Source organism: Archocentrus centrarchus, chromosome 4, assembly GCF_007364275.1.
Source record: "Archocentrus centrarchus isolate MPI-CPG fArcCen1 chromosome 4, fArcCen1, whole genome shotgun sequence".
NCBI lineage: Eukaryota > Metazoa > Chordata > Actinopteri > Cichliformes > Cichlidae > Archocentrus > Archocentrus centrarchus.
In genome coordinates, this window is record NC_044349.1 from 4,800,616 (window position 1) to 4,815,150 (window position 14,535).

A 14,535-nucleotide genomic window follows, 5' to 3' on the forward strand; every position below is an offset into this window, starting at 1 on the left:
TCGCGTTTGTTTTCAACCCCGCACGATTCCGGCACCAAAAGAGAAGTTTGACTCTCTGCCTTCTGTTTGTGAGTGTGTTTGATTTATTTATTTTCTAAAAACGTCCTGCTGGTTCAAGCCTTTCACCTACTTTACATATCAAACCAATTAAAGGCCTCGGAGGAGCGAGGTGAAATAAAGGCTTCAGTGTGGATGGACGTGTTTATGCTGTCTGCCTGAATTTGGGGTCAACGCTTTAGTCATCTTATCGCCAAATTTCCCTCTAAGAATTTTTCATATTTTATAAACGTCTACAGCCAGCATTTGTTATCAAGTTTTAATATTTTTATGTGTGTGTGTTTTGACCATTATTCATGCCTTTTAATGGCAGCATTTCACACAGCTATAAAAGGCTGGGACATTTTTTTAAATGTCCCAGTAACGTTACAAGCAGGTGACCTCCTCTGTCTCACTTAATTTAACTGTCCGCACCTCCTGCATGTCAGCTGGGATGGCCTTACTCTAAACTGGATAAGCGGTTTAGAAAATGGATTCACAGATGATGTTTAGTACCATATTACTGATGCAAACATCAGTATTTTCCCTTCCTAATAACAAATGATAGAGGGCACTGGTCCAATCTTTTTTTTCCCCGTCTTTCTCCATTTGCCTTCTCAAATGTACTCACCAAAGCTGGAGCTTTAAAGGAAAAGGGCGGCTTTAATTTGAGGGATTATCTCCCGCTAGAATATCTTTCGTGCATTTGATTTGACAGAAAATTATTGCTCTATTCGTATTTTTCATGGATTCTGAAAATCGTGAGTTTAAATTGACCGTTAGAGCTGTTTAATCTCCTTACAACGTTTATTTAGCTGCACGAAAGCCCCCCCTCCCCTCATATTCTCGGTCCAAATCTCAGCCATCTTTTCTTTGTTTGTGCGCCAACAACAGACCCGATCGCAAAACTTGCCTAAGTGTTATTAAGGGGAAAATACTCGGTGCACCTGTGTGAGGCCTCGGGCTCAGTGTGTTCTGCGCTCTCAGCGCGCTTTCAGGGGCCCAAACAACCTCAGAGCAACATCTGTTTCCATTTGAGCGTCCCCGCAGACGCAGCGCTGTCCAGGACGATCACAGAGACTTCTAAATGTCCTGTAGGTGCCGTCCAGAAAAACAGAGAGGCGATCCCACCCTCCTCAGACCGCTCACTGAGACCTTCAGGCTCCGCGCAAGTTGAATGTCAAAGCGCTGCACCGCCTAAACAGCCTGATACCAGCAGTGTGCTCCAAGGAGGAACCAATATTTACTCGAATACTGTATTCAGAGCTGAGCTGCTTGTATTTTGTGCCTCGCCATTTCACGTGGAAATAAGATGCTGTATTTTTCTTTTTCTCATTTGATAGCTTTAATGACTTTTCAGGAAAATGAAAAAAACTGACGCATTAATCTTTGTTTAAGATTTGAATGCAGGGCTGCTGTCTGAGTAGTTTTATATTGTGCTAAATTCCCCCAAATACTGGAAAGACAGCCAATAGATTGTGTCTGCCTTCAGGGTTCACGGATGTTAGGAGCAAGGCCCGTTATTAAACACAATAAATAATATAATAATATAATCTAAAACGAGTCAGGACTCGTCTACAATTAATAACACCAAAGGATGGGTGACTAGGCGAACCTATGAGACACATGAAACCAATCAAACATTTATTTTTAGCCAGCATTTTAATCTAATTCAGACTTTGTAGGATTCCCGCGCCCTCATCAAAACGACACTTTTGGATTAAACGCATCTCGGATTAAATAATAAAGACAAGCAACGGGAAAGCAAAGGAAAGAAATGATTTAACTTCTGCGAAGTGGGAGCAGTGAACAGTAGCCAGTAAACCATCACAGTCAGGATAAGATCCGGTCACTATCCAGATCCACGCGCTGAGAGCGGGACTGTGGTGGGACTGCGGGCCCGGAGAAAAACGCATTTCCTGTCGAATAAAGGAGCGCAGTGTGCTGGTAAATTAAAAAAGAAAGCCTGAAAGTCGGAGCAAGCAGAGAAGAGAGAAACAGCAGGAGACGAGTCAGTCGACCTCTGCACAACCTGGGGATCCCATGCGCGTGCGCACGCTCACCGCCTGCAGTAAAAACTTGAGATTTGCTCCTTTTATTTCTCACATTTCCTTAAAGTTAGATAAATATTCTACCAACCTTGCAGGCCTTCTATATAATTTATTGTGTGGCATAAAAAAAACAAACAAACAAACAGACGGCATGTAAAAAGATCAGTTTTATTGTACCAAATGGTCATCTGGTTAATAAAAGATAAAATATTCATTGATTTCTATTAATTTATATATTTTTTCAGCATCACCCTTCAAAGAAACATATTTCTGTTTTGACACCCAAATCAGTTCCATAACAACAAAAAAATTAATACAAACCCTTAATAAATATATAATATAAATCATAACATGATTTTTGTTAAAATGTAAAAGGCATTTATTCAATCAAAAATGACACAAAAAGAGAAACCAATACCAGACTCAAAGGCAGCAAATGATTCACTAACACCCGCACCAAGACAGTTATTTCATTTGGAAAAGTCACACAGGTAAAAAGAAATGGTGTCCCCTCCACCGTGGGTCCCAGTGGCAGAACACTGGAGTGCTAAAGCATTCCCATCCTGTAAGGACGGCTTCAGGCATTTGGATTTTCCTTCATAAGCTCAATGTCTGCGTCCAGCATCTCCTTCACCAGCTCCTGCGTGGAGACATGATCAGACTTTTATATATTTGGAAAGGTTGAAATCTCCAAAAGTAATAACACAAATAGGAATACATGAGAGAAACACAGGAGAGCGACGCTTGTTTACACTGTGGTTTAAACTCGGCCTATATGAAGATATCTCTCCCACAGTTACACTGCAGCTGGATAAACATAATAAATACATGTAAATTTGAATTTATCAGTATTAGGGCTGCACAATGATCCATGATGCATTTAATGTTGCTTGGTCATACTGTACTGATAAAAGCTCAGAGCTCCTGAGTGTCTGCAGCGACGAAATCTGATAAGATTCTATTTTTTTGTTTATCAGAAAATTCATGATTTATATTTTTGTTTTTTTTTAGTTTGGTGAAACCTCTTGAGATGGTGACGTGTGTTAAATTAAAATAAATTAAACACATTAATAAACACTGAAACCCTTTTTTAGTATTAGAAACTATTTGATCAAAGTGTGTGAGCATTTTATAAAACTCAATTTTCTAAAATATTAATTTTAAACATATTTTATTTAAAAACTTGCAAGAGAAATGTTTTGGTTTAGTATGTGTTAGTAGGTGTTTTGGCTGTGTGTGTGTGTGTGTGTGTATGTGTGTGTGTGTGTGTGTGTGTCTCAATATCACCAATACTTTTTCCTGGTATATAATTACAAAAAAAAAAACGTAATTTTTTTTTTTTTTTTGCTTGTTTCACAGTAGTCTTTGCTTATAGTATTTTTTCAAAAGACTGCTTCCCATATAACAAGTATTATTTACTTACAGCTCTATTCACAGTAAGGAATAAAGAGTTTTATAGAAAATAATCTGATGCAATAGAAAATGAAAAGTAGATAGGAGATAATAAAAACACAAATATAAAACCTAAAAGTCATAACAACAAACATGTTCATTTTTTCAGCTTGTATATTTCATTTGTTGTGTTAAACATTATAATAATCAAAGAAGGCTGAACTAGAAATCATTACAGGGTATTATAACCATTCTTTCATTTGTCACTGAAACGTTTTTGATTTGGTGTTTTTCTTTGGTTACATTTGATTTCATCACATCATTCCATTGTCTATACATGTGTGGAAAACTATTCCCATTACAGTCACTGTGTTTGTGTTAATGTCACCCAGCAGGACCAGGTGTGTTTTAAACCAACCCACCTCAAAAGTCACCTTTGGCTTCCAACCCAACTTCTGATAGGCTTTGGTGCTGTCACCTTGTAGGTAGTCCTAATAAAGAGACAGATATGAGTGAGAGAAAAGGAGAAAGAAGGGAGGGGGGGGGCACATTATCTGTCATGACTGATCCGATGCCTGTGAGGAGGAGAATCCTGCAGCGTGGCTGATGTGTCACTCCGATATGAAGACGTATCGGATCAAACTCAATATCCAAACTTGAACAGGATGCGAGGGATGGAGGGTGATGATAACTTTCTCTCTCTCCCACATACACGCACACATCTCCTCTCTTGGACGGGAAAAAAAGGAGGTCACAGAGTCTCACTGGCCATCAATCCCCCCTCTCGGCTCCCCACCTCCGATCTGTCCAGACAGCCCCCATCAGTGCCAGAGCATGATGAATTGTGGGACTCTGGTGGCGTAACCCCTAGCCCAGGACCCCCCACTCATCCTCTCCCCCTAAACCGCTTACTCCCCCCGCCTCCCCCTGCTGGGTTTTGCACTGGGTTCAAGATCCAATGAGACCCTGCTTCAGACCACCAAAGTGAGTCAAAGTAAAATAAAAAAAAAAGAGAAATTTTTTTTTTAAGCTTCAGTTCTTTCTCTGACTTCTACTCGCACTATTTTATTTTCTATACTTACAAAGATTATCACTCATAAACAATTGTGCCAAACACACATATGGCAACCTCAAGATGTCACACAAAATGATGTGATGTAGTTCGATGAAGATTCGCTGATTCTGTGATTCCTTTAATCCAAGCGGGCTCGTGTTAAACACAGTTATTGCTGTGGCGGCTTCTCAAGAAGCGCTCAAAGTGCTGTGCTGGGTTTCCCCCGCGCTTCTCTTTCTTCTTTTCTCTCTGCTCTGCACAGAGCTTCTAATGGTACGGGCTACAAGGCCAAAAGTATGAGGACAACCAAACAAAGCAGCCTATCACAACTCGTGCCGATAACAGTCGGCACTGTCGGTGGTGCGATCTGCCAGCGGATTACATACACACCGTTGTTTTTGTCTTTATTCGTTTTTAGCTAATTTGGCATCTATGTTTTCAGGCTAATTGTGTGACTTCTGATGTCTGCTGTTAGCTGCCGCACACAGACAATGATAACTAATTTCAAATAGTGAAATAATTTAAATTGAAATGCCATCCACATGCATAGAGGGGTACACAAAAAATGATGCATCCACATACTGGATGGAATTCAGCAGACAAGATCCAGCATGTGTGAACATCACATGTAGTGACGTAACCTGAAAGAGCTGAGGAGCTGGTCCCAGGTATTTGGAATAGGATATGTATACTGTAAGTGTTAGTGTAGGTATGAAGCAATTAATGAAGAAACAAGTCTTAAAAAAAAAAAAAAAAAACAATTAAAAGGAAGAAACTATCCTAGTTTTAAAGTACTCAAACTTTCATTTCAAAAGGGAATTTTACACTTGATATGTGCTTAGTGCCCCCCCCCCCCAAAAAAGAAAAGAAAACAGCCTAAAGTGTCACCATGTCAACCATAACTAAAATTTTAAGACTAATTTAATTTGCTGCTGCATCCAGGTCCTACTCTTCGAGTTTCAGTCTTTCCACAAGATTTTGGAACATGCAGGGAATTTATTTTCATTCAGCCACATGAGCATCGGTGAGGTCCAACAAGGCCTGACTCACAGCTGGTGTACCAGCTCATTCCCCGAATGCTGGAAGGGGTTGAAGTCAGTACTCTGGGCAGCTCAGTAAAGTTCCTCCCCATCAAAATCATTTCTTTTATGGACCTGGCTTTGTCAGTGGGGTGAATGTCACATTTAGACAAAAGCGTCTTTCTGAAACTCTTGGTGCAAAGTTGAAATCAGACACTGTTAACTGGAACTGGGATACCTAACCCCAACTATGAACAACAGCCCAGACTAAAGTGCACAGAGCAGAGCAGCGTTACTATCTGACACTGAACCTCTTGAAAACGTCTTTTCTAGGTGATCTTATTACAGAGGAACGCACACGGCAGCACTGGCATAGTTCAGCCTTTTAGAGAGCAGGGACCCACATCTCAGAGAGGCTCCACAGCGCTTAATCACACTCTTCTGATTACACACAAAGGCAAGAACACTGAACACACACAGAGGGAACAAGTACAGGCTGATTCAGGTCTCTCACACTGTTCAGTTTGATAATATTCGACCCGAGTTGGAAACCTGGTTCAATTCTGGGTGAGCAGTCTTTTTATTTTTAACTCTGCATGGTCTATATACAGCCACGCAGATGAAAGCTTCAGCCCATTTTCTCCTCCGTCTGTAACAGCAGGACAAACAGCTCTTTCTCATGTGAGCAGCTCTGTACATTACTCACAACCATTTTTTGGCACTCAAGCCATAACTGGAAACATTTTCAGACTAATTACCTGCAGCAATGAGACATAATTTATCATGAGGCTGAATGTAATTATTATAGGGCGACTTACTCCACAATTATATTAAATAATCCACTTGCTTCATAATTATATTGATTAGGGTTTGTAATGGAGAACATTTCATAGCTGGCATAAAAGAAACATCAACTGGACTAGTCACGAACTGGTTAGAGTGAAGCAGTAAGCTGACATTAACACGTAGCAACTACACCTCCTTTATTATCCACAGGGACAGTCACATAGTTTGTATGTTCATTACTGACATACAAACCAGGACAGTCAGTCTAATCTGATGTGAGCCAATCAGAGACAGACGCCCAAGAAGGGCAAGAACACAAATGCAAGAAGTTTGACCTGCAGAGAAAAAAAAACAAAACATCCTGAAGTTGCGTCTTGTTTAGATTCTGTCTGCATGGGCACGCAGTTCAAACAGACTGAAATAAACATGGAGCTGCAACACCTGTTAGCAGTGAGAAGACCCTCACCTGAACTCAACGGACTGAACTTAGTGTAGGCTCCATCTTTAAGGAGTCACTCTGAGTGTACTCTGTCAAGGTACAGTACCTCTTTATTCACTTCAAATGAGGCCAACACAAGTGATAAATTCACAAATACACCTGCAGCTCTGAGGAAAGCTCCAACAGCTGCGACTGCCTTACAGGCAACAAGCTGACTTCCATGCAGCTTTGACCGGCAAGTTTACCTGAGTGGCCAATAAAAACAGTGTTTCCTTAATGCATGTTACATCTGGAGATGGAAAAGTCTTCATACCAGCGATGTGCTACTGCTGCCACCAACATATAAATGATCTGAAATCAATAAGCTCCCAAACTGAGCTTCTTCTCAGCAGTTATAGCACTCTTAGCTGCACTGTACAGAGAGTAATGCAGGGACATAGGTTATACTTCTTTACAAACCAAGTTTTGTCTCTAAATGATCAAAACCACAAAACTAACTGTGAAGGACATTGAGAAGGGTGATGGAAATATAAAGCAGTGTGAGCTGATGGTTCCAGCTGCAGTGCCTGATGCTACAGAAGTTAGCTGGACTATTCTGGTAAAGCTCCTTTACTGCCACACAGTGTCACAGTGCTGTTAATGGCCAGGAGAGGCAATTTTATAACTGAACCATGACCACACATGGTAAATTTTTTACTACTTTGACTTTTCTTTCTTTCACAGCGTAACACACGACAAACTGTAGTCTACAGTTACAGACTTTGGAGCCAAGACATCAAATCTTTTTGTGGTGCTGGAAACCAGTTTCATTTGACTGGAAGCTAAAGTGACCATAAGGTTGTGAGTTTAAATAAGTTATCTAACTGAGTCTGTGCCAAAACAGACACCATACAGCAAATCATTATTCATTGCTGGTGGAAAAAGTTATGATTTAAATATGCTCGACTATGACAAGTTTATATGATGTCAAAAATGTATTCCAGTTGATGTGTTGAGCAGCTACAGGTCTTTAAAAAACTAAATGCATCAATAGAACAAGTATTTGTACTCTCTTGTTTGTTCCCTGCTTGTATATTTTCTGACTCAAATAGCAACTTATTTTACAGACATTATGTACATTATATTAGGGTTGTGCAATATCATATCATCCACGGTAATACCGGCATCATTTTTTACATGATATAAAAGTGTTTTATTGCGATATCATTGGCGTGTCAAGCATTTAATCTAACGAGCTAAGCCCAACCACGTCCAACAGCCTCCAATTAAGATTTATTAAAAAGGAAAATACTTAGACAACCTCCAACAAAGCAAAACACTTCACAAAAAATGCAAGAATAATGTTCCTGCTAAACAACAAACTTTTTGACCACTTGAGGCAAAAACACACACAAAGGAAGAGAGACTAGCAGCTGTTGTTTGTTGCACTGTCACTTAAAATTTCCAGGAAAACACTACCTACCTTTGTGCCTACATCTAACTTGTGCTGTATCACTAAATATTATTGCTGTGTCACTACTATTAAACTGTAATGCTGCTCCTGCTGGCACTTTGGAGTAATAGATTGACACTTCAAACTAGGTAGGGTGTCATTAGCGACAGCAGCTCACTGGAAAATGCCCTTCATTTATTTACACTTTTTGATGCTGCTGCCTGCAAGCGCTGATAAAATATTGTTCATTATTTTTTTCCCTATATCATCAGAAATGTCAGTATTGCAAATTTTGTTGAAATACCACAATATAATTTTGCAGCTATTTAGCTCACCCATAATATATATATATATATATATATATATATATATATATATATATATATATATATCAAACAATACGTGAAGCTGAGAGGAAGACAACAGAGTCATTCCTTGTATTTAAATCAGCATATTTGTTACCATCACTGTTATGCATGAAATCTCCATCTGAGTTTGGCAGGAAAACATCTGCTGAAATCAGACTCTTGTCTGCTAAGCCTGCCTTCTTAGCACGCAACCACACGGTTCAGCATCCAGGAAGTTAATCCAGCGTCTGGTCTTTGTCAACCAGGATTTCTGCAGGTGACGGACAATCTCACCCTCAGAGATCATACTGCAGAGTACCACTCAGTGAAATAAAAGCTGAGTCCAAACTGCTAACAAGAGCGTTCTGCGGCCAAGTGAACTCACCCAAACAGAGCATGTAGCGAATAATTCAACATGAACTACTAACAGATGGGGGCACAATATAATCTTCATATGGATCCGATTTGGAACCAAACCCAACAGTTTGGTACATCCTGTTTAACTCAGCGTTCTGTCCATGTCTGAAAATATGTAGCAGTCATAATATCAAATTTTAGTAGTAGAAAGCAAAAAAAAAAAATTAGCCGTGACAAAACGTGGCTCTCACTCTGTGAGCATTAGGCACACTTTACAAATTAAATGACAATATAATCTACCACCACTCATCAGCTGAGACTAAGCTGAGGCCTGTGAGGGGGCACTGAGGTCTGAGTGGCATCAGAGAATTAGGAAAGAAGCTGATTTTGTCATATGGAGTAAAAAGAGGGGATTCACATTATTAATCAGGATGGAAGAATCAGGAGTTTTACTTGTTATGACGCATTGCGCAAATAAGGCATCATCACTGTGGTCAGTGCTGACCATCAACATCAACTCATCGCTGTGATGTAAAGTTATTTCTACGAGAGTATGAATAAAAAAAACTTAACTCAGCACTGAAAAATGCATCTTTGTTTCAGAGAAGCTTTTCTGTCCCGTTTATGTGAGGAACAAGAACACTAAACACCAGCCAGAAACCTTCCTCAGGAGTCAATCAAGTCATTGTAGTGGCTGAACTCATCCTAAATTGATCCAAAATTTTAAAAAAGATGAAGAAAGAAAAAAAAAAAGAACGGACTCAAATTGCAGGTTTACGTAAAACCACAACTTCCTCAATTTATTGTACTATTAGCTGCAAAGCAATAGAAAAGAAAGAAAGAGCTTTATTTCTCACATACATGCAGTGAAATTCAGTCTCTGCATTTAACCCATCACACATGGAGTATGTAGCACACACAGCGCAACGTGGAGCAGGGGGCGCCCGGGGAGCAACCTGGGGTGGGGGGTGGGGGGGGTGAGGGCCTTGCTCAGGGACCCACAGTGATGCCAGCCCAAGAATTTGAACCAGAGTCCTCTCAGTGATGAACCCTCTTCTTCTCCCCTGGGGCTCAGTACCCAGCTTTATTGTAATATGTTTTGTTCATGCATCTCAGTTAATGATTTTTGCACAACGTCCTGTCCCTTTGTTTTCTTACTAGGCAAGTTCAGTGTATTTGATCAGCAGTACTGTAATTAAAACATGTACTTTTGTACTAGACAGAAAAAACGTGAAAGCCCTGCTGATTTCAATAAATAATGAATGTAACTGAACTTACTTATTTGAAACATTACAATCTTGGACAATAATAATTATTCACAATGCAAAAAACCCTGACATGTCCCCAGATACGGGGCCTGTCCTTACCTTTTTCATTCTGCTCTTCGGTCCTTTTTCTTACACTATCCAGTCTAATAAAGATGAGAAGCCATAAAATTAATCCTTAGAAATGTAAAAGTGAGAGACAAATAGAGTGTGACCACGGTCCATAAAGCACACAGGCAGCAAGAGGCCCTCAGAGCAGGCATTTAACGCAAAGGAATCTGGTATCACTGTAAGGCCTTTCAATAAATCACACAGCACAACGGGCTGACCCCGGGCAACGATGTGTGAACACACACACACACACACACACACACACACACACACACACACACACACACACACACACACACACACACACAGAGCAAGAACAATTGTAAGGATAGAATAAAAAATACTAAATGTCCCTGAACTGCATTTATTTTTCTTCCGACTGCAAACCGAACCAGATCAAACATTTTCAAGAAACCGATTCTCTTTCCTCTCTCTCGCTCTGAGGATTGCCTGCTGGGAGACTATGATGTGGTTTTGGAAGTCCAGTAGCATCTCTGGTATTTGTACAGTAGTGGACATAAGGCTGCAAATACAGAGACTTCAAAGGAAATCAGATAAAGGGGCCGAGAACGCTGTGAGAGTCTGGAGCCCACGGTCTCCATGTCCCCAGCAGACCCAGATGTTCCAAGCAGACCCAGATGTTCTGATCTTTGACCTTCGTGGGATTTTGATGGAAGAAGTCATCCCTGATCCTGGGCCTTTATACCCAGGATGAATTACTTCATGGACAATGACAGGGACATGGAGGCGGGACAACAAGGAAAAAGCAGACTGTTCCCTAGCCTGCCTGCAGAAACATGAAAGTTAACATATACACAATGTGCACAGGTGTGTGAGTTGCTCTGTGTGTGCAGGTGGGGACACACTCCCAGCATAAAGGGTGAGCTTCATCGTTCCTGGGCTGCTTGGACCGCCAGTCACAAATCTGTCACTGGTCAATTTCTAACGCACCTCCGCCAGCATTGGCTCAACTTATCACTTCCTTTAAAGCACAAAAGACCCTCAGATTCAAGTAGAGGGAAATGAATAGGAAGGGAGGGATGAAATCAGAGACCTATGCAGTAATTTGTACAACAGCAGTTGTGGGCTTTTTTTTTTTTTTAATAGCTGTGGTTCAGGTTTGGTCATCATGCCAAAGTATCTTTGAGCAACTTATTGAACCCTGAGATGTTCTTCACGATAGACCTGCTCTAATGTCATTGGTTTGTTTGTGTATGTGTGTTCATGTGTGTTAACGGGTGAATAAGATCCAAATTGATAACCGCTTTGTAGAAGCTAGCTAATGTTAAAAAGGTGCTATGTAGATGCAGACCATTTACCATTTTTCATTACATTTTTAAATTATACTCAAAGTATCTCATAATCATACATCTTGTATAGTCTGCTTTGTAATACTTAATTCTAGGCATACAAAAATTTGAGTTTGACACAATGTATCTGTTTAAGCACAATGGACTGTGTTTCTCAGCCTGGGACTCAGAATCCCTGAGGTGGAATTCAAGATTATTAATAAGATAAGAAAAAAGCTGGCACAAATACACACACACACATGCACACACACACACGCACACACGTCTTACATTAACAGATATAACTGACTGAAATTAATGAGAATGAAATAAAGGGACAGAAATTCAGGCCAAGGGCGCCTGGGTGGCTTAGTGGTGAGGCCAGCGACCATGTACATGTGCCGCGTTGCAGTGTGGGCGGCGCGGGTTCGCGTCCCGGCCCGTCGACAGTTTGCCCGCATGTCTTCCCCGGTGTCTTTCCCCCATTTCCCGTCTCTCTCTCCACTGTGGATGAAGGCCTCTGTGGCCAAAAATGCAAAAAAAAAATTGAATAAAAAAGAAAAAAAGAAATTCAGGCCAAGAAACAGAAGAGGTTTGGTTATATAGAATATTCTGAAGTATTACTTCATTGCTCGCATGTAAATGTGTGATATATATGGTATGGTTTTTAAACATTTTAAACAACTTAAAATCTGAAATTTTCTCTTACTTTTAGCATCTGAAAAAAAATATTGTGTGTATGACTGCATCAGCTTATTTTAGCTCATTCTGAGACAACATGTTGGATAAAATATGGAAACCAGAGTCATAAAAATGTAGGTTCCCTCTGTCTGCATTACTCCTTCAAACCGACATACTTTACATTTAGTGTAATCTGTCTGGCATCTTATGAAATCCTGTAATCTTGAGCAGAGCAAATGAAGATCTGTGGGTTTCATTTGTGCCACACTATAGCAACAAAAATCAGTGACTTCATATTTATCGTTTCCTCGAGCCAAGAAAGCACCACTGTAGTAAATTTAAATGAACTCTGAGCTACTGCGTCTTTAGGAATTTAAGTTTTTAGCCGCTCCCAGCCAGATGTCAAAGGTCAGGTCCAGCGTGTCTCATTCTACGTATGTGCTCGTGTCTGCGCGCGCGAGAGAGAGGGAGAGGGAGCTGCGTGAGTTACAGCTCAGGTTTCCTTCCCTCACTCCCCATGCAGCTTGGCCTGCACACAATGTGTTAAGTGACCTCTAAGGGGTGGCCCTGTCACCTTGATGAGTAGGTACAATACTACACTGCACACAAGAACACACACACACACGGGGAAATAAGCACATGTACAGCAACCGCAAATCTAATGCAGAAAACCACACACAGGCACACTTAAAAAAACTCAATTGGAATCGATTAGCAGAAAAGCAGGAGTGTGTGAATCTCCACAGGCAAACACTAAGAGTCATGTTAATATTCAAAAGCCAAAATATTACAAACTGTCACTTCATGTCATCTCCTCGCCTCTACTGGCTCTACTGTGTTGACTGCTCTCCGTCAGTGCTCATTAAAATTCCTGGGGTAGCCGTGTGATAAATATTTACGCGGCTGAGGACACACTCCACACACACTCCAAACACACTGGAGTGGCTGGATCTGACTGCCGATAGTGTAAAGTGCCTGGAGGCTCTGGTAGAGAGCGGAGACCCACAGCCTGCCGCGTGGTTGTATACACGGGGCGTTTACTGTCAAGATAATGGGAGGAGGGTTAAGATTTATGAGCATTAATGGAGTTTAAGTTCAGTCTCTGTGTGTGTGTGTCCGTGTCCAAGGATAATCTTTTAATGTGTGAAGTTTATGGAAATGAAGAGGAAAACATCGCACATTAGCACATCTGGATATAAACGCATTTGCAGACGCACACAGAGAATGTAACCACAGCGGAGCTGGACTCCTCACTACTGTTCCACAGCGCTGCTGCCGACCCCCCTCTTCCTCCTGTATTCTATTATTCCTGCGGACGGGAAACAGATCATAATTCCAGGAGTCAGCAGAAAGCTGCAGAGCGAGTGAGAGATGGAGGGAGGGGGGGGCGGGGGGTTCAGGTGACTGTTCACTTCCACTGAGGTCAAACTGAAACTGTGCAGTTAAGTAATTTCCAGTGAAAAGTAAAATGTGTGTTTAGTCTGTTTGGGCACTTGTATAGTAAAGTTTGGGTGAAGCAGCGGCTTCCAGTGCAATAAGTTTGTGTGTGTCAGTGTGATCGTGTGTGGTGAGTGTTTAGCATTTCTATAAGCATCTGGCTGTTTCATATTTCAGAAGACATCAAAGGCAAACTTAATGTCCCTTCTTTAAACAACATTCTTTACAATCATACTTAAAGGGAGAGGGGACGAGAAAGCGAGGAGAACGTCATCGTTTCTTATCTTAATTGTTGTGTAATCTCAATTAAGCATCGAGGGGTTTGTCTAGGCTTTGACACCCAGCCTCGGTGTTTTGGTATAGATGATGATTGTTAAGTAGCTGCCATATTTTCCATGTTGAAGGAAATTCTGGGTTTAATTCATATGATTACTATGGCAACAGTTTCAATGGATTCAGCAAACAGCAACATTGCTAACATTAGATACGGCTTTGATGTGTATCGAGGACACTGGCAGCAGATAATCAGATTAACATCAAGACTTCAAGCCTATACCTCAAAATCAAAGACTATATATAAAAGATGGGCATAACCACTGTGATGGGACCAGGTTCGGGTACCTTTCATGTTTTGACAGATAGCGGTACCGGTGCCTGGAATTTGGTAGCCAACAATACCTATTTTTTGACATTTTGCTTGGACTGAAATAAACTCAAAATTTTCTCTTAAGTTCATACTTCTCCACTGACACATTTTGTTACTTATTTTAAACATGTTACACACGGCGCAAAATAAAATCCCTGTATTTTTAACAGGCGTTTTCTCACATTAGATTAGA

General features: G+C 40.8%; 1 protein-coding gene across 1 annotated transcript in view; it reads right to left on the reverse strand.

The window, feature by feature from the left end:
• Window positions 1–2,239: 2,239 nt before the first annotated feature.
• The window catches only part of gmds (GDP-mannose 4,6-dehydratase), a 180,672-nt gene continuing 168,376 nt past the window's right edge, over window positions 2,240–14,535 (reverse strand). Inside the window, exons 10-11 of the mRNA XM_030727636.1 lie at window positions 3,902–3,970; window positions 2,240–2,727 (exon numbers count right to left, since the gene is read on the reverse strand). Of these exons, the coding sequence (XP_030583496.1) occupies window positions 2,665–2,727; window positions 3,902–3,970 (132 nt within the window). The 3' untranslated portion in view covers window positions 2,240–2,664. The remainder of the gene's footprint in view (window positions 2,728–3,901; window positions 3,971–14,535) is intronic.